Source organism: Ranitomeya variabilis, chromosome 4 (genome assembly GCF_051348905.1).
Source record: "Ranitomeya variabilis isolate aRanVar5 chromosome 4, aRanVar5.hap1, whole genome shotgun sequence".
Classification (NCBI taxonomy): domain Eukaryota; kingdom Metazoa; phylum Chordata; class Amphibia; order Anura; family Dendrobatidae; genus Ranitomeya; species Ranitomeya variabilis.
This window is the reverse complement of record NC_135235.1, coordinates 642,563,555-642,587,725: the sequence shown is the minus strand read 5'-3', so window position 1 is coordinate 642,587,725 and position 24,171 is coordinate 642,563,555. Positions and strand designations below refer to the sequence as shown.

At 44.0% G+C, this 24,171-nt stretch overlaps 2 protein-coding genes across 2 annotated transcripts in view; one reads left to right on the top strand and one right to left on the bottom strand.

The window, feature by feature from the left end:
• Window positions 1–3,746: 3,746 nt before the first annotated feature.
• Window positions 3,747–17,686, bottom strand: LOC143767358 (uncharacterized). Its single transcript, XM_077255619.1, has 7 exons — window positions 17,608–17,686; window positions 15,767–15,916; window positions 15,458–15,637; window positions 15,252–15,375; window positions 15,071–15,168; window positions 13,838–13,928; window positions 3,747–6,209 (listed from the first exon to the last, which is right to left on the bottom strand). The coding sequence occupies exons 1-7, from the start codon at window positions 17,680–17,682 to the stop codon at window positions 4,930–4,932; spliced, it is 1,998 nt and encodes a 665-aa protein (XP_077111734.1). The 5' UTR covers window positions 17,683–17,686; the 3' UTR covers window positions 3,747–4,929.
• Window positions 17,687–17,704: 18 nt separating this feature from the next.
• LOC143767356 (uncharacterized) overlaps window positions 17,705–24,171 on the top strand; it is a 50,530-nt gene continuing 44,063 nt past the window's right edge. The window contains exons 1-6 of the mRNA XM_077255614.1: window positions 17,705–17,774; window positions 18,139–18,288; window positions 18,418–18,597; window positions 18,681–18,804; window positions 18,888–18,985; window positions 21,418–21,508. Coding sequence (XP_077111729.1) covers window positions 17,742–17,774; window positions 18,139–18,288; window positions 18,418–18,597; window positions 18,681–18,804; window positions 18,888–18,985; window positions 21,418–21,508 — 676 coding nt within the window. The 5' untranslated portion in view covers window positions 17,705–17,741. The remainder of the gene's footprint in view (window positions 17,775–18,138; window positions 18,289–18,417; window positions 18,598–18,680; window positions 18,805–18,887; window positions 18,986–21,417; window positions 21,509–24,171) is intronic.

The following is a 24,171-nucleotide window of genomic DNA, read 5'->3' as shown; positions in this document are numbered from 1 at the left end:
CGTCAGCGTTCTCTTCTAACTTCCTGCCTGACCCCCAGTTTACCCACTATGGTGGGGAGTGGCCTAATGAATAGCACCCTTAGCTCCCCCCGGAGGCCCAGCTGTGAAACATATTGGTGTCTGTGATACCTGATTGGAGGAACTCCTTCGGTGCCATCGAACGTACCATGGCTCCCCTTAGCGGCGAAGCCACAGTACTGCAACGACCAGAACTCTGGGGCGCTGCACTTACTTCTGTGTGCCTTTACACCAGGACTGTCAATATTTTCTTTCACTTTCAGGGGCCAGCAGTATACTTGGATGGTGCTACCGCAGGGGGCTCACAACTCTCCAACCTTGTATACGGCTGCGTTGCAACTTGTTTTGCAGGATTGGATCATTTCACATGCTGAGATAGTCCTACTCCAGTATGTGGATGACCTGCTCCTTTGTGCCCCAAACAGAGATGTATGCTGTGAAGCTACAATCTCACTGCTCCTGCATCTTGCTTCCAAAGGGTGTAAAGCTTCGAGAGAAAAGTTACAGTTTTGTCAACTAAAGGTTGTATTTCTGGGACATTGTATATCATACCATACCTCTCAACTTTTGAAGACGGGAAAGAGGGACAAAGTTTGCGGCGCGCTTTGCGTGCTGCGGCAAATTTTAGGCCACGCCTCTGACCACACCCATTCATAATTAGTCACACCCATATCCACGTCCCAACCACACCCATTTAGCACTGCTGATCACACTGTTTCATATACAATAATTATAAACAAAAAAATATGGCCACACAGTGCCCCATACTGTATAATGGCCACACATGATGCTCCATACTGTATAATGACCACACATGATGCTCCATACTGTATAATGACCGCACATGATGCTGCATACTGTATAATGACCGCACATGATGCTCAATGCTGTATAATGACCGCACATGATTCTCCATACTGTATAATGACCACACATGATGTTCCATACTGTATAATGGCCACACAGTGCCCCATACTGTATAATGGCCACACATGATGTTCCATACTGTATAATGACCACACATGATGCTCCATACTGTATAATGACCGCACATGATGCTGCATACTGTATAATGACCGCACATGATGCTCAATACTGTATAATGACCGCACATGATTCTCCATACTGTATAATGACTGCACATGATGCTCAATACTGTATAATGACCGCACATGATGCTCCATACTGTATAATGGCCACACAGTGCTCCATAATGTATAATGACCGCACATGATGCTCCATACTGTATAATGACCGCACATGATGCTGCATACTGTATAATGACCCCACATGATGCTCAATACTGTATAATGGCCGCACATGATTCTCAATACTGTATAATGACCACACATGATGCTCAATACTGTATAATGACCGCACATGATGCTCCATACTGTATAATGGCCACACAGTGCTCCATACTGTATAATGACCACACATGATGCTCCATACTGTATAATGACCGCACATGATGCTGCATACTGTATAATGACCCCACATGATGCTCAATACTGTATAATGACCGCACATAATTCTCAATAATGTATAATGACCGCACATGATGCTCCATACTGTATAATGGCCCCACATGATTCTCCACACTGTATAATGACCACACGATGCTCCATACTGTATAATGGCCACACAGTGCCCCATACTGTATAATTGCCACACATAATGCTCCATACTGTATAATAGCCACATTATGCTCCATACTGTATAATGGCCACACATGATGCTTAATACTGTATAATGACCCCCCCTCCTGTATGCGTGGCTCATATCCCCCCCTGTATGCATGGCTCATATTCCCCCCTGTATGCATGGCTCATATTCCCCCCTGTAAGCATGGCTCATATTCCCTCCCTGTATGCATGGCTCAGATTCCCCCCCTGTATGCATGGCTCATTCCCCCCCGTTATTCATGGCTCATTTCCCCCCCCCCCCTGTATGCATGGCTCATTTCCCCCCCCTGTATGCATGGCTCAGCCCAGCCCAGCTTTTATAAAAAAAACAAAAAAAACAGCAACAAACCTTGTGTAGTGCGGGACAACTAATGTCCCTCCCGGGATCGCGGGGCTGACTGTCAAAATCAGGACAGTCCCGCGGGATCCAGGACGGTTGGGAGGTATGTCATAGGGAGCACGCCACCTGAGGACAGGAAAAAGCTAACGCCTCCCACAGGGATCCAACATCTACGCACTTTCTTGGGGTTGGCATCATATTGTAGGCCTTGGATTCGCTCTGCATCCATTCTCATGCAGCCACTCTATGATTGTCTGCCCACACAGCCTTTTCACCTCAGTCAGGAAGCATTAGACAGTTTCTACTCACTCAAACTAGCAATTGTCTCTGCTCCAGCCCTAGGTACCCCAGACTATGCAAAACTTTTTCTTCTGTACTGCACAGAAATGCAGGGACATGCTACAGGGGTCCTAGCCCAGAAACATGGTCAACAGAACAGGCCTGTTGCATACTACTCCGCCCGGTTAGATCCTGTTGCCAGAGGAGCCCCATCATGTGTTCGAGCAGTAGCAGCCGTCTCACTTCTGCTAGACAAGGCATCAGAGATTGTGCTTGACTACCAAGTAACTGTCTACACTCCACATGATCTGCACAGCATACTCAGCCAGGTCCAACCTAAGCACATTGCTGTAGACAGACACCTCAGACTTCAATGTGCACTCTTAATGCCTCCCAATGTCACCTTAAAAAGGTGCATGACTTTGAACCCAGCTACTCTCATTCCAATTGATGTAGTGGATTCAAAGGGGGGGGGAAGAGGAGGCAGGCCAAGGAAAACCACTGTTTTTGCAAAATTTGACAGAAGAGCTATTTGATGCATACCATGAACATGACTGTATAGCCCCTATGGCTCAAGAAACTGCAGGGTTTTCACATGTTTCTGATGTACCTCTCACTAATCCAGATGTTGAGATTTTTGTAGATGGTTCAAGGAGCATCAGTGAGGATGGCCGGTTCTACACTGGGTATGCAGTGGTCACACAGCATGAGGTAGTAAAAGCAGAACCACTCCCTCCTCATATGTCTGCACAAGAGGCGGAGCTGACGGCACTCATTGAAGCACTTAAAGGGGCTGAAGGTAAACGGTACACGAGCCACTGCAAAGAAATTGATGTCAGAAGTCTTGTGTAGATTCGGACTGCCTGAAACCATAGAATCTGACAGAGGTACCCACTTCACTGGAGAGGTAATGCAAAATGTCATGCAAATGTTAGGGGTCACACAGGCGTTTCATACCCCCTACAGACCACAAGCTAGCGGCAAAGTAGAACGGCTAAATGGTACACTTAAGCTAAAAATCCAGAAAGCGAGTGAGGAATTGGGGAAACCATGGACAGAGTGTTTGCCTTTAGCTCTGTTCTCCATCAGGTACACACCTGACAGAAAGACAAAGGTGTCCCCTTTTGAGCTTTTGTTCTGGTCAGCACCAAGACTAGGCCTGTACTTCCCACAGACACTGCAGCTTCAGTGTGACAGCCTCACCAGCTATGTCCAGAGCCTTCAAAAGAGGCTCTCATTCGTGAATAAACAAGTGTTTGATTCTATTCCAGACCCAGAGAGCCGAGAGAGAACCCATCCTCTACAACCCGGAGATTGGGTGGTGGTCAAGAGACATACAAGGAAGCCTCTGGAGCTGAGGTTTGACGGACCCTTCCAAGTCCTCCTCACCACAGCTACATCAGTAAAGCCCACCTGGATCCATGCAATCCACTGCAAGATCCTGGAACAGAAGAGCGATTGTCCTGCTCCTGATGATGCTGATGACCCTTCCCCAGAGAAGACAGACGGCTCAGACAAGCCAGCGCGACGCTTATAATAAAGTAGCCCCGCTTAGACTTGATATTGTGAAAAATGTGGACTGGATACACTATATTTACTATAATCAACAAAGATTTATAAAATATACTAGAGATGCACTGACAAACCTAGTAGATCACTCCACAGACAAATAAAGATGCCATCAGTAAAATCACACACATAAAATTTAACACTCACAATAATGAATATATGAAATGTAATGATTGAGAATAGGATATGATCTCCCCATCCTATGGGGGATTCGGCGGAAGAATTGACAAGAAAGTCCGACACTGGCATTTGGCCTTTGTGAGGACCTGTAGGACAGGGGTAGAGTCATATCTAATCTCAAAAGGGGGGACTGATGGGGAAATCAGGGACCACCTTGATATATTCTTCATATATATTTCTTAGTCTGGCAGAATATGCCCGGACATGCCTTTCTTTGTTAAGTCATTCTGCTGACTATTACCAATTAGGGTTGTTGACAGGGTTAGGCTAATCAAGATGGAACCTTAGCACTGTACATGTCTACCCTCAAGTTACCTCTTATGTAAGGATTACCTAATGAATTGATTATGAATTAATGATGGTCTCATATGTAATAAACAGCTGATTCGCGCACGGACATAATGTATACGCCTACTCAAAAGTGTATATAACTGACTGTCCGGAACTATTAAATTTATCATCTGAACAGATTACGTCTGTCTCTTTCCATCATTGCTTAAGCATCCTCACATCTGGCAGCCATCCAATATCCCTGGGGGTCTGACTTGCAGACCAACCTAACATTAGCAAATACTTACTGTTATGTTCATAGCCCAATAGCCAAAATCATCAAAGTCCCGGATAACCCCTTCAGTACGCATAATTGAAATATGTCATATTTGGATTCTGGTTCCTTTTTAATTTAGTTACAGAAGTTTATGCTTAGTGCTGTAATATGCTTTCCAATTCTATTGCCGACTGTAACTGTTGTATTTTTTTTCTTGTACAATTTGTCAGTAAATGTATTTTAAAAATGGCTTCTCCTTTGTGTGAATTCTCAAATGTTTCTGTATATCTGATTTATAGGTGAAATCATTTTTACCAATCTGAACATGAAAACACATTCTCCTGTGTGTGACATCTATGATGCCTGACAAGATGGTATTTGCTTGTAAAACATTTCTCACATTCTGAACATGGGTATGGCTTCTCTCCTGTGTGAATTCTCTTATGTTTATGAAAAGCTGATTTATTTGTAAAACATTTCCCACATTCCAAACATGAAAATGGCTTTTCCCCTGTATGATTTCTCTGATGTACAACAAGACTTGATTTCTGTGTAAAACATTTCCCACATATAGAACAGGAATATGGTTTCTCCCCTGTGTGAATCCTTTGATGTGTGATAAGATGTGATTTCTCTGTGAAACATTTCTTACAATCTGAACATGAGAATAACTCATCCCCTGTGTGCCTTTTCTGATGTCTAACAAGACTTGATTTCTCTGTAAAACACTGTCCACATTCTGAGCATGAAATTGGCTTCTCACCTGTGTGTCTTTTCTGATGTCTAACAAGCCTTGATTTCTCTTTAAAACATTTTCCACATTCTGAGCACGAACATAACTTCTCCACTGTGTGTTTTTTTTGATGTTTAAAAAGACTAGATCTCGCTGTAAAACATTTCTCACATTCTGAACATGAAAATGGCTTCTCCCCTGTGTGTATTCTCTGATGTGCTATAAGAGTTTCTTTCTCAATAAAATATTTTCCACATTCAGAGCATGAAAATGGCTTCTCCCCTGTATGAGTTCTCTTATGTGTGATAAGATGCTTTTTCTGTGTAAAACATTTCCCACATTCTAAACATGAAAATGGCTTCTCCCCTGTGTGAGTTCTCTGATGTCTAACAAGAGGTGATTTCTGTCTAAAACTTTCCCCACACTCTGAGCATGAAAATGGCTTCTCCCCGGTATGTATCCTCAGATGTTTATCAAGCGTTGATTTCACTCTAAAACATTTTTCACATTCTGAACATGAAAATGGCTTCTCCCCTGTGTGAATTCTCTGATGGATAGCAAGATCAGATTTCATAGAACAACATTTCCCACATTCTAAACATGAATAAGCCTTTACTCTTGTGAGAGCTCTTTGATGTTCATCATCCCTTCTGGCATTTCTGTTTTGATTAATAGTCTGTGTTGAATCAGCAGATAGAAGCTGTTGAAACGGCTCAGATGAACGATGTTTGATTGGAAGAGCTGGATGTGTATCTGGGATAATGATATGCTTTTCATATATATTTGGTGTGAAACCACGATCATCTGCTTTAAAATCTGAAAATATCAGCTGTCCCTCTGATCTTCTGGTAAAGTAATCTGCAAAGAATAAAAGTGAATGTATTATTTTTCAATTACACTGACTTTAATTTATATTAATAATTGTAATATTTATATATTTTATAGCATGTCTATACAAATTCTAGTAAAATTAGCAACTGATTAAGGCAGCTGTGGAAACAGTTAAAGGGGTTTATCCAGGACTATTTTATCTTTTTACTATGGGTCTAAAGGTACCGTCACATTTAGCGACGCTGCAGCAATATAGACAACGATGCCGATCGCTGCAGCGTCGCTGTTTCGTCGTTGTGTGGTCGCTGGAGAGCTGTCACACAGACAGCTCTCCAGCGACCAACGATGCCGAAGTCCCCGGGTAACCAGGGTAAACATTGGGTTACTAAGCGCAGGGCCGCGCTTAGTAACCCGATGTTTACCCTGGTTACCAGTGTAAATGTAAAGAAAACAAACACTACATACTTACATTCCGGTGTCTGCCGCGTTCCCCGGCGTTCTGCTTCCCTGCACTGTAAGCGCCGGCCCTAAAGCAGAGCGGTGACGTCACCGCTGTGCTTTGCTTTACGGCCGGCCGGCGCTGACACAGTGCAGGGAAGCAGAACGCCGGGGGACGCGACAGACATCGGAATGTAAGTATGTAGTGTTTGTTTTTTTTTACATTTACACTGGCAACCAGGGTAAATATCGGGTTACTAAGCGTGGCCCTGCGCTTAGTAACCCGATGTTTACACTGGTTACCAGTGAAGACATCGCTGAATCGGTGTCACACACGCTGACTCAGCGATGTCTGCGGGAGATCCAGCGACGAAATAAGGTGCTGGCCTTCTAGCTTTGACCAACGATGTCACAGCAGGATCCTGATCGCTGCTGCGTGTCAAACACAACGATATCGCTGTCCAGGACGCTGCAACGTCACAGATCGCTAGCGATATCGTTGTTAAGTTGTTCAGTGTGAAGGTACCTTAAGAACTAACAGGCACAAAGTTGATAACTACCTGCAGTGTTCTACCCATCGCAGGTTGAGTAGTCACTGACTATTGCTACAGGTGATTCTATGGCTTCACGTCAACACTGCAGCTCTTCCTCTTCTGAATTGCTCTGCTGTTGATGCGTTTACCCGGCTGTCAATCAGCATAACATTGGCAGTAACATGTAGTCAACAGAGCAGAGCAGAAGAGAAGCCGTTGCTCTGTTGATGTGACATCAGTGGAAGCTGCAGAATCGCTGGCGGGGCAGACTGCTCTGTACCCGCATTATTGGCACCAGGCACAAAAGGCAGGTACTTAGCAACTATATGCCTTTTAGTTCGTTGGCCCATAATAAAAAAAATGTCACGGATAACACTTTTAAAGTTAAAGTAGGAATTAATAGTTTATGATATTAGTCCACCAGATTTGTGTTCTTATCATTTTACCATGGAAGCCAGCTATGTCATAGGTCCATGTTTTAGTGTACCAGTCACACTTTTGTGAAATATTAAATACTTCTTTATATTTAGTGAAATACCCAGTGGAGATGCATAAAGGTCAACCTACAAAAAATCCTCAAAACCGTCCACCACATTCACTTTCCATATAACAACTATGTTTGAGGCAGTGAGGGGATCATATGTGAGGGTTGATATGCGTCCCCCAGGATGCGAACGGAGTCTTATTACACCCGCTTGAGTGCCTCGTGTTCACAACAGCACGCCTGTGAGTCACAAGGAAAAAAAAAAGAAAGAAAGTATTGGGTCCAAGTAGTTGACCCAGTCAGATTTTTAGGAAAACCCGTTAAGGGCTTTTATTTTTAGAGGGATTTGCAGGTTTGGTAGTGGGGCGAATCCCTCTCTCCACTCCGTATTTTGGAAGTGGCTCTATAGCCGCGATTCCATTTAAATCTGTTAGTGTTGCCTTGGAGTTTGCAAGCAGCAGAGAAGGTGACTCTGTGTAACCCAGGTCTGTGTGAAACTAACACAGAGCCCAGGACTTCAAGGTGGCTGACTCATCAAAGAGACACGGCAACGGGTTTCGAACACGAACTATATATATGGAAGCCCGTCTGCGATCCGGAGAATATAAGTCCTGTATGTGAGTCTGCAAATAAAGAAACTGTTTATGTTGGACATTTCTGTGGTCCCAGCCTATCTGTCGCACAGCACCAAAGTCGCTACACTACATATGGTGGAAAATGCAGGTAGTGTGAACTGAGACATACAGAAAGCCAGCTGCATGTCGGTTATTAGGCCTACAACGCTGTAGCCCAAGCCGGCCAACAAAATGGAGGAGCTGTTGAAGAAATTGGTCCTTAGTCAGCGGCAGCAGCAGGAGTTGTACCAGCAGCAGCAGACCAACAATTTAATTCTGCAACAGATTGTGGGCCTGCGAGAGGTGCCCTCACCAGCGACCCTGATCCGTTCTGAGGCCCGGTACAACGTCTGGTAAGCGCTGAGGAAGATGGGTCCTGAGGACGATATGGAGGCTTTCCTCACCGTGTTCGAGTACTCAGCAGAGCGGGAGAGCTTGCTGTTTGCCCAGTCGACTAAAGTGGTGGCTTTCTTCCTGACTGGAGATGCCCAGAAGGTCTACTTGGACCTCAGTTGGGACTATGCACTGCACTATGGGAAACTGAAAGGTGAGATCCTTGACCAAAGAAAAAAGAGATTGTTCCAGCTTCCAAGTAGTCCAAACGAAATGTATTGCTTGCATATAAAACCAGACTTGTGGAGGCAAGTTCACATGACCGAAAAGCAGCGTATAGCAGCTACGCGTTGCAAACACACTAGGTGTTCTTTGTCAAAGCTGGTCCCGGGGTCCAGTTGTTCCGCAGCTATTAGGTGCTAGCGGTGCCAGGGGCCAAAACATGTGGCTGCCAACTGCCCCCTGACAGCTGAACCTATGGACTGCGGTTTACTCAGCGTGTGTCGTTGTACGCCCAGGCTGTCTTCACCGTATCTTCCTGGCAGATGATGCCCTCTTGGACTCCGGAAGTCTAGTGACACTTGTGCATGGGTCATTAATCTCAGGTTCAGAACCGAATGGGAAAAATGTGGGTGTCGTGTGTATTCATGTGAACTCCGCGAGTATCCGACAGTAGAGGTTACATTTTTTTACTCCATGTGGAGAGATTAAACATATGGTGAGGGTAGTGAAGATCCTTCCTTATGGGGCTGTCCTGGGAAGGGACTTGGCCCTCTTCTGGTCTCTGTGGAAAAATAAAATTAACTCTACCCAGGCAAATATGTTTCTGGGTGCAGAGCCCAAAGATCCCGACATAGGGATTCCTGGCGTAGGGGTCACCCACATAGCGAAAGAGTGTGAACCCGATAGGTTTACCCTATAGGTGATGGCAGGAGAGGTCGAGGAGACCCCAACAATCCCAGAGCTGAAAGTGCCCCGGGGAACTTTTGAGATAGCTCAGCCACAGGATCCCACTCTTATCCGGGCACGGGAAAGAGTAATCGAGGTAAATGGGGTGGCTCAACAACCGGATGCGGAGACTGTGTTCCCACGCATGGCGGTCAACCAGGAGTAACTATATAAGGTGGATAGAATATGGGACGAGGTGGTAGAACAGCTGGTAGTGCTCCAATCCTACCGTCGGGCGGTGATCGAAATGGCTCACACCCACATGCTGGGAGGGCACTTGGGGGCTAAAAACCCCACAGAAACGCATTTTACAGCATTTTTTTTGCCCTGGGGTCTACAGTGAGGTACAGAGGTATTGTGAAATGTGCCCTGATTGCCAACTAACCTCACCCACCGCAAACTACCGGACTCTGTTCGTACCTCTACCCATTACAGAGGTACTCTTTGAGCGTATTGCGATGGATCTGGTAGAGCCGATAGTAAAATCTGCCCGGGGCCACAAACACATATTACATATTAGTGATCGTAGACTACTGTACCCGGAGGCCATTTCGCTTCGCCACACCTCGGCTAAGCTTATCGTCCGAGAGTTGTTTGCCATGTTCTGTCGCCTTGGGCAATCGAAGTAGATCCTTACTGATCAGGAGACTCCTTTTATGTCCCAGGTGATGAAAGAACTCCATTGTACTGATCCCGAAGACTGATGGATCATTACCGTTCTGTAATGATTTGTGAGGTGTCGAAATTCAACCTTTATCCAATGCCCCAGGTGGATGAGCTAATCGAGTGATTGGGGCAGGCCCAGAACTTTACCACGATTGATCTGACCAAGGGTTATTGGCAGGTACCTCTTACGGAGTTGGCAAAAGGAAAGACCACCTTCATAACATCTGAGGGTCTGTACCACTATGTCGTCTTACCGTTTGGACTACATGGGGCACTAGCCACGTTCCAGAGGCTGATGGACATGGCTAGAACCCCATTGGAAGTATGAGTCAGCGGACTTGGATGACATCATCATCTTCAGTACTGACTGGCATACCCACTTGTCCTGGGTACAAGCGGTAGCAGATTTGCCTCTTTGTGCCGCAAGCCTGAAAACACTAAAAGTCAGAAACTTTTAGTACAATTTTGCACCAAAACTTTTTGATTTTTCAAAAATTTTATGCCATGTTTTGACTACGTTTTTGAGGCAAATGAAAAATCACATCTGGCATTTTGATTTTTTTTCTGCTTTGCCATGCTTAACATACGGGTTAAATGATTCAGTTTTTTTGATAGCTCGTACTTTTATGGACTCATCAATAGAAAAATATATATTTTTTCTATTTATTTTTACACTCGGAAAAGAGATATAACTCAAACATCATATGTATTTTAATTATTTTTGTAAAGGTTTTTCCAAATGTTTTCTTAGCCCCCTAAGGGGACATGAACATACAATTGCTTGATCACTTGGTCTGTACACTACAGTACCATATTATTGCATTATATAGGGAAAATAATAGTCTCCAATGAAGTCCTGAAGCGCTATTTCAGTTTGGCAATTTAAAATGCTGCCATTTATGCGTCAATTGTTCTTGCCAATAAAATCTGCATTAAAACATACAGCCCTGGCAAAAATTAAGAGACCACTGCAAAATTGTCAGTTTGTCTGATTTTTCTCTTTATAGGTATAGTTTTGAGTAAAATGTAAATAGTTTTTTTTATTGTATAAACTACTTACAACAAATCTCCAAAGTTCCAAGCAATAAATTTTGTATTTATTTACGGAAAATGAGAAATGGTCAAAATAACAAAAAAATGCATTGCTAGCAGACCTCAATTAATACAAAAAAAAGTTCAAAATAATAATATTCTTTATTTTTATATAGCGCTTACATATTCCGCAGCGCTTTACAGTTTGCACACATTATCATTACTGTCCCCGATGGGGCTCACAATCTAAATTCCCTATCAGTATGTCTTTGGAATGTGGGAGGAAGCCCACGCAAACACAGGGAGAACATACAAACTCCTTGCAGATGTTGTCCTTGGTTGGATTTGAACCCAGAACTCCAGTGCTGCAAGGCTGCTGTGCTATCCACTGACCCACCATTTAGAAACAACAATACTAATGTTTTAACTCAGGAAGAGTTCAGAAATCAATATTTTGTGGAATAACCATGATTTTTAATCATTACTTTCATGCGTCTTGGCATGCTTTCCACCAGTCTTTCACACTGCTTTTGGGTGACCTTATGCCACTCATTTTACAAAAATGTAAGCATTTCTTCTTTGTTTGATGGCTTGTGACTATCCATCTTCCTCTTGATTACATTCCAGAGGTTTTCAATGGGGTTCAGGTCTGAAGATTGGGCTGGCCATGACTGGGATTTGATGTGGTGGTCCTTCATCCACACCATGATTGACCTAACTGTTGGACATGGAGCATTGTCCTGCTGGAAAAAACAGTCCTCAGAGTTGGAAAACATTGCCTGAGCAGAAGGAATCAACTCTTTTTCCAGGATTCCATTTCCAGCCTTGCTGAAGCATCCCCAGATCATCACCGATCCTCCACCATATTTCACAGTGGGTGCAAGACACTGTGGTTTGTACGCCTCTCCAGGTCTAACCATTAGAAGACCAGGTGTTGGGCAAAGCTGAAAATTAGACTTATCAGAGAAGATTACCTTACTCCAGTCCTCTATGGTCCAATCCTTATGGTCTTTGGCAAACGTCAGCCTGGCTCTCCTTTGCTTCTCATTGATGAAAGGCTTTTTTCTAGCTTTACATGACTTGAGTCCTGCCTCTAGGAGCCTGTTACGAATTGTTCTAGCCTTGCACTTCACCCCAGCTGCCATTTGCCATTCCTTTTGTAGGTCACTTGATGTCATCCTGCGGTTGCTAAGTGACATTCGAATAAAATAACGGTCATCCCGGTCAGTGGACAGTCGTTTTCACCCTCTGTCGGTCTGTAGCTTTGCTGTCCCCAATGTCTGCCGCTTGACCTTGTTGTAATATACTGCCGTCTTAGAGATTTTAAGGATGGAGGAAACATGACGCTCACTGTGTGTTGTGAATTCCGCTCTTGGGCTCCCTCCGGTGGTTGTAAGTAGTACTTTTGTGAATTCTGCTCTTGGGCTCCCTCCTGTGGTTTTGAGTGGTATAGCTGCTTCTTGGATTTAGAATCAGCAGCTGCTTCCACTGATCGTCTTTCTGGCTCGGCTATTTTAGTCTGGCCTTATCCCTCAATCAATGCCAGTTGTCAATTGTTCCTGCCTGGAGTCTCTGCTCTTTTGGATTTCCCTGACACTCTGTCCAGTTCAGCAAAGATAAGTCCTTGCTTGTCCTTTTGTAGTCCACTTGTTGTGGACTTTATTGTTCAACACATTCTATGTTTTGCTCATTTGTCCAGCTTATCAGTATGGATCTATTCAGCTAAGCTGGAAGCTCTGGGCTGCAGATTTTGCCCTCCACACCTTTAGTCAGGTGTGGAGATTTTTGCATATCTCTGCGGTGGACTTTTTCTAGTTTTTATTACTGACCGCACAGTGTTCTTTCCTGTACTATCTATCTAGCTAGAAGTGGCCTCCTTTGCTAAATCTTGTTTCATACTACATGTGTCATTTCCTTCTCCTCTCACAGTCAATATTTGTGGGGGGCTGTCCTATCCTTTGGGGATTTTCTCTGAGGCAAGATAGCTTTCCTTGTTCTACCTTTAGGGGTAGCTAGTTCTCCGGCTGTGACGAGGTGTCCAGGGAGTGACAGGAACATCCCACGGCTACTGCTAGTGTTGTGTTAAGATCAGGAACTGCGGTCTGTATAGTTACCACCTGCTCAGAGCTAGTCGCATGTCGCTCCTAAATTACCAGTCCATAACACTGTGTCCCTCTGCTAGTAAAGCCAGGATTGAGGCCTTCTTTTCCTCACTCAAGACTTTTATTTTCAACTCCTTTGGCATGGTTAAAAGTTTTTTTTTTCAATCCTATTACTTTTGGGATATTACTAGCACTTGTTTTGTCATCCAGCTTGTCCTATTGCAAGAGGATCGTGAACACCACAGCAGTGTTTTTTCATACTTTCCTTCGTTAAATAAGATTTGGTTCAGGTGATCACCTAATCAGAAGCACATTAAGTAGAATGAGGTGTTCTCTGGTTGGAATTCAACTGACACTGGAATGGAATGGCTGTCAGACATGTAGAGAAGCTGATTTTTATAAAGCTGTGCACTGGTCTTTTAATTTTTGCCAGAGCTGTATAATTATACCATCCACTCACTGAGAAGAATCTGCAATTTCTCTTCATTTAGTGGTTATTACTCACCTGGGTAGTCATATGTAGGAATTTCCTCTTTACACCTCTCTTCACTTATCACATATGTCTCTGTAGTATTTATATGGCTCAGATCTTTACCCTGGAACAAATATTGTAGGCGTCACAGACAGAAGAAGTCACAAGAAGAAGAGCAAAAATCATCAATTATCATGATGACTACAAATGATGTGACACCAGTAGCTATCACATAGCTGCAGGTCTCCTGTATAAATCCAACCAGGGCTGGCGTCAGCACCCGGGCAAGTGCTGGGGCCCTGAGCAAGCAGGGGGGCCCATTCACCATCGGGGACACTGGCATGCTATTGCCTCTGTGAGTCGGAGGAGCCCGGTGCCAGCGCCTGTGAATGGGCCCCTCTGCTTGCTCAGGGCCCCGCCACTTGCAATACTTATCTCTCTCTGTTCCTGCCCACCTCCGGTGTCTTTCACATCTCCTGACTCTATGACGTCTCAGGGCAGAGGGCTCACTTGTGTGCGTCCTCTGCTCTGAGCAGTCACAGTGCAGCGAGCCAGAAGATGTCGATGCTGAGGAGTCTGGACCTGCGGCAAGTGAGGAGTGGTGACTATTTGATTTTTTTTAAATGAATGGAGCAATATATGGGGCCCATACTGTATGAATTATTCAGGGCCCACACTGTATGGAGCAATATATGGGGCTCATACTGTATGGAGAATTATATTGGGCCCATTCTGTATGGAACACTATATTATATGGGGCCCATTCTGTATGAAGCATTATTAGGGGCCTATACAGTATGGAGCATTATATGGGGCCCATAATGTATGGAGCACTATATGGGGCTCATTATGTATGGAGCACTATATGGGGCCCATTTTGTATGGAGCATTATATGGGGCCCATTCTGTATAGAGTATTATATGAGGCATTGGGGCCCATTATTTTGTCCTGTCATCTCCACCAGGTATAAAGCATACACTGAATGGCCACTTTATGAAGAACACAATCATATGGAAGATCTTGTAACACATTCTCTCTATAAGGCCAGGCTCACACTTGCAACTGCAATGCGATAAACTCGTGCTAATCTCTCACATCAATACCCGGCACTGCCGCCGGCACTTGAGACTGGAGCGTTCAGCTGCACGGAAATACATGTAGCCATACACTCCTGTCCCGAGTACCGGCAGCGGTGCTGAGTATTGATGCGAGAGACTCGAGCGAATTTCTCACATTGCTGTTGCAAGTGTGACCTCGGCCTATACCTGATGATCCTGAGGAACATTGGGATTTTCTTGATTACAGTCCTGTGGAAGAAGAGGACGGGGACATCTCTCTGGTGTTGCCCTCTCACTGGATAAAACTGGAGGAAACACATACAGGGACTGAATTCATTCCTTACATACAGATAATTATAGGCCGTGTGTATTTAGTCCTGTCTATTACCTGGTGATGTGAGGGGCTGGGGAACCTCCATCATGACGTCCTTGTACAGATCTTTGTGTCCTTCTAAATACCCCCACTCCTCCATGGAGAAATAGACGGTGACATCCTGACACCTTATAGGAACCTGACACATACAATGATACCGTCATCCCCGGATCCCTCCATAGCGTTACTGTATAATGTCCCAGCATTCCCAGCAGTGTCACCTCTCCAGTCAGCAGCTCAATCATCTTGTAGGTGAGTTCTAGGATCTTCTGGTCATTGATGTTCTCATGCATCAGGGGGTGAGGTGGAGGCCCCGTGATTGGGCTCAGGGGTCTTCCCCATCCCTCAGACACAGGGGCCTGACAGCGCTCACTAGAGGTCTTCTTCACTACTGTGTAATCCTGGTTATGGAGAGACACATTAATAAATCTCACTACAGACATTCCCAGAGTCCTCACCTCTCCAGTTCTGTCCATCTGTTATTCCCATAGATAAGAATGATGTAATGTGACGTCATCAGAATCTCTCACCTCTCCAGTAAGCCGGAAGAGGATCTCTAGGGTGAGGTGTAATATCCTCTCCGCCATCTTCGCCCTGTCTTTATCCATTCTTGATGGGTCAATCAAGAAAATTCTCTTATATAGAAGATCTCCACTGAGAGGATCCAATATTGTAGGGACCTGAATGAGGAGAAGATGATGTAACATTATAAAGAATATCATTACAGTCACATACAGAGATTTATCACATAATATCTCCAATAAAACTCCAAAAACACAAAAAATACATAGCTCCAAACCATCACAGATCTAGCGGGACTGTCCCACTGTTCCAGGAGGTCAGGACTGTGTTCCAACTTCCACCAATGGCTCTTCAACATGTTTGTGCGATTCGGTCCGATGTAAGATCGCAATGCACGGATTAGCCGTGGATCTCCTAACCTGAGCATAACAATTTCATATATTTCTATGAAGCTCTCACAGTCAGGTTGGGAGAGCCAGGGCCAGTCTGTGCATTGCAATCCGATATCGGACCGAATTGCATGGATATGTGTGAGAGCTCTAACTTTGACTCTAACTTTGCTAGCCATCTACATTGCTAAATAGCTCCTCCTCTGCATCTTTGCACTTCATATACTTACATTCAATTAAATATGCACATTGTTTCTTCAGATAGGAAGAGGGCTTGAACTCTAGCGCCACCTACAGGAAGTATCAATCCTAAAAGTCAATGTCGACCCTTGGAAGAGGCTTGCAACATGACTGGGCCTCTCTGATCTTTCCTGGCGCCTGCGCACTGCAGTACTTTGTTCTGCTCTCAACAGGGCAAAGTACGCCTGCGCCGAAGCCGCAGTGTGAAGACAAGAAGAGGATTTCCTCGTAAGAAGATGCGAGGCCCCGGACCGGACCGCGACGCCCATCGGACCGCCCTTGGGTGAGTACAATCTAACCTCTTTTTCTCATCTTTCAGGATACATCGGGGGCTTATCTACAGCATTCCAGAATGCTGTAGATAAGCCCCTGATGCCGGTGGACTTAGCTCACCTTCAATTTTGGGGGTAACATGTTCCCTTTAAGTCCCTGTCATCCTAACGACCCGCACAACACAGCTATCAAAATATTTACCGAGATCCGTAAATGACACGATTTATTTTTTCTCCATTAAACCCATAAAAATGTAATGCTGAGGCAGTGTTCACATGTAGCATAAATGCAGGTTTTTTTTCTATTGCTCTTTTTCTACAGGTGTCCGCACCACGCGACACAGTGACAATCTCTGATTATTGTGTGTTTTCTGCATTTCTTCTATGCGTTTTCCCTTTAGTTGATGTGTTTTTCTTGCAGATGTGACACCGCTTTCTTAATGCTTTTCTAGAAGTACAGAGAAGCTTAGCTTCATGTCCTTCAATGTCATCTGTGCGACGTGACTTAGTAGCGCCATCTTTGGCTAATCAAAAGTGGCACCAGGGACGCCGGATGATAACAGATTTGCAGGAGTCCAAGCAGTTAGAAACCACAGACCTGGACGTTGGCCAAGAGTGCCGTGAATCGACCTGCTCATGTCTCGTCCCAACCGTCCCGGATACAGCGGACAGTCCCGGATTTGGGTCTCTGCCCTGCAGTCTCAGGGGTCTGCTGAATGCCCCTCACTGCCATCATGTCCCCTACGACATCTCCTCCTGGTTGTCACTAGAGGGTGGGTGGCCAAAATTTTTTGCAACATGAAGTGCACAACAATATATGTCCATCTGTCTATTCTGTAAAAGTTGGGAGGTATGAAAAGAACGTAAAATAAGTAATTACGTAACAATACAAAAACACCAAAATGATCTCAGCACTGTGCCCAGTAATGGGGAGTCTCCAGCACCTACCTCCACCTGCAGAGCCGCACACCACATATATGGCTGCTCTGTGTGCACAGGACCTGGGATGAGGTCATAAGTCATGTGATCAGTCACATGGAGGGGAGGAGTCATTCTGAAATTCTCAGGAAGAGGCCACATGTATGAGAAGGAGCTGGAGTCCGAGAGAAGACTTGGTAGGTAATGAGGGAGCATGATGTGTATGATAGAGGGGGACATGGGACCAGGTTTTAAGCGCACTAGAATTTAGTCGTCCCGATCTCTGTGGATGTTCCCGGCACTTTATAACTTTGTGTCTTGTTTTTATGAACGATTTAGATATTTTAGATTTTTCTTTTAGATTTGTTCCTTCTTTTTGGTGATGGATTGGAGATATTCTGTGATAAATCTCTGTATGTGACTATAATGGGACTGTGTGTTATACCGGGGGCAGGACGGGGCCATGACTGGATGTAGTGATCATGTGACGCCGGTAACAGCTCCGGAGGTTTCTTACATGGGATCTTTATGATGTTACATCGTCATCTTCTCCCCATTCAGGTCCCTACAATATTGGATCCTCTCAGTGGAGATCTTCTATATAAGAGAATTCTCCTGAGTGACCCTACAAGGATGGAGAGGGACAGGGACAAGATGGCGGAGAGGATATTACACCTCACCCTAGAGATCCTCTTCCGGCTTACTGGAGAGGTGAGAGATTCTGATGACGTCACATTACATCATTCTTATCTATGGGAATAGCAGATGGACAGAACTGGAGAGGTGAGGACTCTGGGAATGTCTGTAGTGAGGTTTATTAATGTGTCTCTCCATAACCAGGATTACTCATTAGTGAAGAAGACCTCTAGTGAGCGCTGTCAGGCCCCTGTGTCTGAGGGATGGGGAAGACCCCTGAGCCCAATCACGGGGCCTCCACCACACCCCCTGATACATGAGGACATCAATGACCAGAAGATCCTAGAACTCACCTACAAGATGATTGAGCTGCTGACTGGAGAGGTGACACTGCTGGGAATGCTGGGACATTATACAGTAACGCTATGGAGGGATCGGGGGGATGACGGTATCATTGTGTGTGTCAGGTTCCTATAAGGTGTCAGGATGTCACCGTCTATTTCTCCATGGAGGAGTGGGAGTATTTAGAAGGACACAAAGATCAGTACAAGGACATCATGATGGAGGTTCCTCAGCCCCTCACATCACCAGGTAATAGACAGGACTAAATACAACCGGCCTATAATCATCTGTATGTAAAGAATGAATTCAGTCCCTGTATGTGTTTCCTCCAGTTCTATCCAGTGAGAGGACAACACCAGAGAGATGTCCCCGTCCTCTTCTTCCACAGGACTGTAAACAAGAAGATCCCAATGTTCCTCAGGATCATCAGGTAGATGGAGAGAAGGTGTCATGAGATCTGCACTATGATGTGTAGATGGCTGTGAAGGTCTTGTGTTCTGTCTTGTTTTATCCAACAGTATTAGACACTGAATGGACAATTTATTAGAGACATCGGCACTTTTTCAATTGAGAAATTAGAAAGTAAATTAGAGCTGTGATCGCATTGCAGCATAAAATGAAGTCATTTTTCAGTGTGAATGGGAAGATTGAGTGATCTAAGCAAGGCATGGTCATTGATGCTAAGATCAGGACCATGGTTTCAAAAACTTCCAACCTCATGAGGTTTTTATTTCAAGAATATAGTTGGAATGTTGTGATAGAGGAAAAAATCCAATGAACGGTGATCCTCTGGAAATGAACAACACGTTTAGGAAGATATCAATAATTGTTGTGAAGAACAGATAGTGCACAGTCATGCAAATTTAAAATGAATACAGTGCTGGTGTCTAATATGCCTGAATTCTTTCATTTTTCCTTTGCAAAGAAGGGTAATAACAGCAGAAAACTAATTGGAGGGCCATTAATGTCTGATAGAAGTAGAAAAAAACTTCACTGGGCAAAGGAGAGAAAAAATAATATAACTGAGCAGTTGAAAACATTGTCTGGTGAATCCAGATTTCTTTTGCGCAATGCTGTTGGGTCAGAATGTGCCACAAGCTGCATGAATTCATAGATACTTTCTGTCAGGTGTCAACATTTCAGTCTGGTGGAGGTGGAGTAATGGTGCGGAGAATGTTTTCTTGGCTCATCCTGAGTCCTATAATATTTGTGTATGAACTTTTTGACGCTAGATCTTTCCCAAGCATTTTGGCCAACCAAGTTCACCATTTCTAGCCACCTTCTTTTCTGGATTTCTTCAAGGTTTTCTTTCTTTCCTGACCTTCATATTCCTCAGATTGTAGAGTATTTCTGAACGGGCTGTGCAAAGTATGTCAGTATCACAATTTTATTTGCAGCAACTGCTAGAAGCTATCCTGTCCTCATGTGCCAATATGCCTGCAGAACAATAAACACTTCGTAAAATTATTAGGCAATTATTTGCTGAGGTTCTGAAAGTGAAAAGAGATCCAACCTGACATTAGATAGATATCTACTAATAATGTGGCCATTCAGTGTATATTTTATACTTGGTGGAGATGACTTGATAAAGCTGATCATAGACATTAGATGTCTGGATCTCACAATTTTCTGGTTATGGAGACTGCAGGTTAGAATTAGGAGCCAAAAACCGCATCGACCAGGGCTCATTTCAACGAATGCCCTCTCTCCTTTTACCGTGGGCGTAATACCACTACGACAACACTGGGTGAGGGTAAAACAGTGTAGCAATACTTTTTTTTGAACTACAAAACAGGCAACTAACATATAGAACAGTCCCAGCAAAATACCTAAGATAGTGCAAAATTACAGAGTTTTACCTTTCCCTGACTCGCCGGGATAAGAGCAGCATTAACTTCAGAGCTTCCAGGTTTGGCTACCCCCACCTGTGGCACACACAGAGAGGAGGTAACGACAAGCTTAGAAAGCTGACAGCCCATTAAGGTTCAGGGCCAGGAGACCGGAGCGTCACAACCTGGCTTCTCCGAACTTCTCCATGGAGTGAGGTGATCGGTGGGTCCAAATCCTGACTACTGCAAACATTTTCATGGGTTCAGTGATGGTCAATTGAGCAGATCTGTATTCTGTCAGCCAGGGCCATGGTCCCGTAAGCTGGCATCCTGTAGAATGTCAAATCTGTGTCCCTTGTAATGGAGGTATGATCTGGCAGCTATCCTGTACAGTATTCCTGGCTGTAGTTTTGTAAAGTCTTTGGATCTCTTGGATGTCTTGGATGCCCTGTTACAGAGGCATATCCCACTTACATAATTCACAACTGTTGTCCTTCAAGCCTTCATTCACAGGTCAAGGGGAAGGAGTGATGAGGTTAACCCACATTGTTTCATTCTTTATAGTTTTTCCTTCAATGGTCACAAGTTAACATACTAACTGGTCTGGACAACGTGTAATCAATATATTAGCAAACATCATTGTTCAATGACCCTGCATCCATGTCTTGCAAATATAACAGTACAATAAACTGTAGGAGCTGACATAAGAGGTAAATACAATGACTCATTAATTTACAAATATCAACCTGCAAAAGTCAACATTTCTGACTCTTGACCAACCGAAGAAAGAAACACACAAATTCAAAAGTCAACATATAGATTGCAGTTTATTCCTACTGGCTTACTGAAAATATATGTCTGGATAATTAAGATTAAACACGGTGTTGTTGGTTTTATAAAGGAGACCTGCAACTATCTGATAGCTCCATCTGTCATTATTGGTCGTCATGTTTATTAATGATCATTACTTTTCTTCTAAATAATTTCAAGAGACTTCTCCATCTGTATGTGACTTTTACAATATTTGTTTCAGGATAAAGATTTAACCCATATTAATACTACAGAGACATACGTAAAAGGTGGTGAGCGGTGTAAGGAGGATATTCCTACAGATGACTACACAGGTGAATATAACTGCCTCGATTCCTCCGCTCAATGAGTGATTGTTTTGCTGATGTATGAGTCATGCTGAGTTGTCAGTGTTTTGATTGAACAATCGGCTGTCCAATCTTGTTATGGGCGTGCTGAGCTGTTGGTGTTTTTATTGACAGCTCAGCTCAGACATATTCTGATATTTGACCTCTTGCACATATCTAGTCAGTTTACATTATCTGTCTTGGGAGCCCACTATTCAGCTATGTGCAAATATTACTGTATTTTTCAGACTATAAGACGCACTTCCCCGCTCCCCCCCCAAATTTGGGGGGGAAATGGGGGGGTGTCTGATAGTCAGAATGTACTTACATGTAGTGTGGCGGCAGCAGCAGGTGTCGGGTGATTCTGCAGTGGTCCAACGCTGCAGGGCGATGACCACTCTCCCTTCCCTGGCTAGTGCAGCAGTATTCGGCGAGGCTCGGTGGTGCAGGGGCTCTGCCGACATTTTGTGAAAGCCCGGAGCCCCCCGCACTTCCATTGCCTCAATGCTGTGGCCTCCGGAAAAATGGTTGCCGGAGGCGGCGCTTGTGCAGATTGAGATCTCGACACCAAGATCTCGTCTCCCGAGATCTCAGGACGAGATCTCGTTGCTGAGATCTCATGTTGCGCACTCGCCGCCTCTGGCGGCCATTTTTCCAGAGGCCACAGCATCAAGGCAATGGTTGTGCGGTGCTCCAGGCTTTCACAAAATGTCGGCGGAGCCCCCGCACTGCCGAGGACCACCAAATCTGCCCCACCAGTCTGGGTCATATCATCGCCGGACTACTGAACACCCCCGTGACCCCGCTCCACCAGCGCTGCCAATGCCCCCAGGGTAAGCTGAATTCAGACTGTAAGACGGACCCCCATTTGGCGCATTAATTTTATTTCCCCCATTTTCCATCTGAACCCATTTGGCGCATTAATTTTTTTCCCCCATTTTCCATCTGAAAATTTAGAGTATGACTTATGGTCCAGTGCGCATAGTCTGAAAAATATGGTACATTACGATCGCTCACAAGTCACAAACTTACTTATGCTTCTAAATAATTATAAACTGGGAAAATTGTTATGTGAATAAGATGCTGCCTTTGTCTGTACATAGTGAATAAAGTGTATTGTGCCAAGTGCTGCCACATAGTATGTACCAACAAGAAAAGGGGAAACATGCCAAATATAAAGAACATCTTTATTAACCCCTTTACCCCCGAGGGTAGTTTGCACATTATTGACTGGGCCAATTTTTACAATTCTGACCACTGCCCCTTTATGAGGTAATAACTCTGGAACGCTTCAATGGATCCCGGTGATTCTGAGATTGTTTTCTCATGATATATTCTACTTCATGATAGTGGTAAAATTTATTTCATATTACCTGCGTTTATTTGTGAAAAAAAATGAAATTTGCCGAAAATTTCACAATTTTCCAACTTTGAATTTTCATGCCCTTAAATCACAGAGATGTGTCACACAAAACACTTAATTAAGTAACATTTCAGATATGTCTACTTTACATCAGCACAATTTTGGAACAAATTTTTTTTTTTGTTAGGAAGTTATAAGGGTTAAAAGTTGAACAGCGATTTCTCATTTTTCCAACACCATTTTTTTTTTTTAGGGACCACATCACATTTGAAGTCACTTTGAGGGGTCTATATGATAGAAAATAAGCAAAAGTGGCACCATTCTAAAAACGGCACCCCTCATGGTGCTCCAAACCACATTTAAGTGTATTAACCCTTCAGGTGCTTCACATGAATCTTTGGAATGTTTAAAAACAAAAAAAGAACATTCAACTTTTTTCACAAGCAATTTAATTTAAATCCAAAGTTTTTTATTTTCACAAGGGTAACAGGATAAATTGGACCATAAAAGTTGTTGTGCAATTTGTCCTGAGTACGCTGATACCCCATATGTGGGGGTAAACCACTGTTTGGGTGCATGGCAGAGCTCGAAAGGGAAGAAGCGCTGTTTGACTTTTTCAGCGCAAAATTGGCTGGAATTGAGATTGGACACCATGTCGTGTTTGGAGAGCCCCTGATGTGCCTAAATAGTGGAAACCCAATAAGTGACATCATTTTGGAAACTAGACCCCCTAATGAACATATCTAGATGTGTGGCAAGCACTATGAACCCCCAAGTGCATCACAGAAGTGTATAACGTAGAGCCGTAAATTTTTCCACAATATTGATATTTTTGCCCAAAATTTTTTATTTTACCAAGGGTAATAGGAGAAATTTGACCCGAAATGTTGTTGTGCAATTAGCACTGAATATGCTGATACCCCATATGTGGGGGCAAACCACTGGTTGGGCGCATGGCAGAGCTCGGAAGGGAAGGAGTTTGACAATTTCAATGCAAAATTGGCTGGAATTAAGATCGGACACCATGTCGTGTTTGGAGAGCCCCTGATGTGCCTAAACAGTGTAAATCCCCCACAAGTGACACCATTTTGGAAACTAGACCCCCCAAGTAACTTATCTAGATGTGTGGTGAGTATTTTTAACCCCCAGGTGCTTCACAAAAGTTTATAACGTTGAGCCGTGAAAATAATAAAATCACATTTTCCTCAAAAAAATGTAATTTTAGCTCCAAATTTTGCATTTTCATAAGAGTAGCAAGAGAAATTGCACCATACAGTTTGTTGTGCAA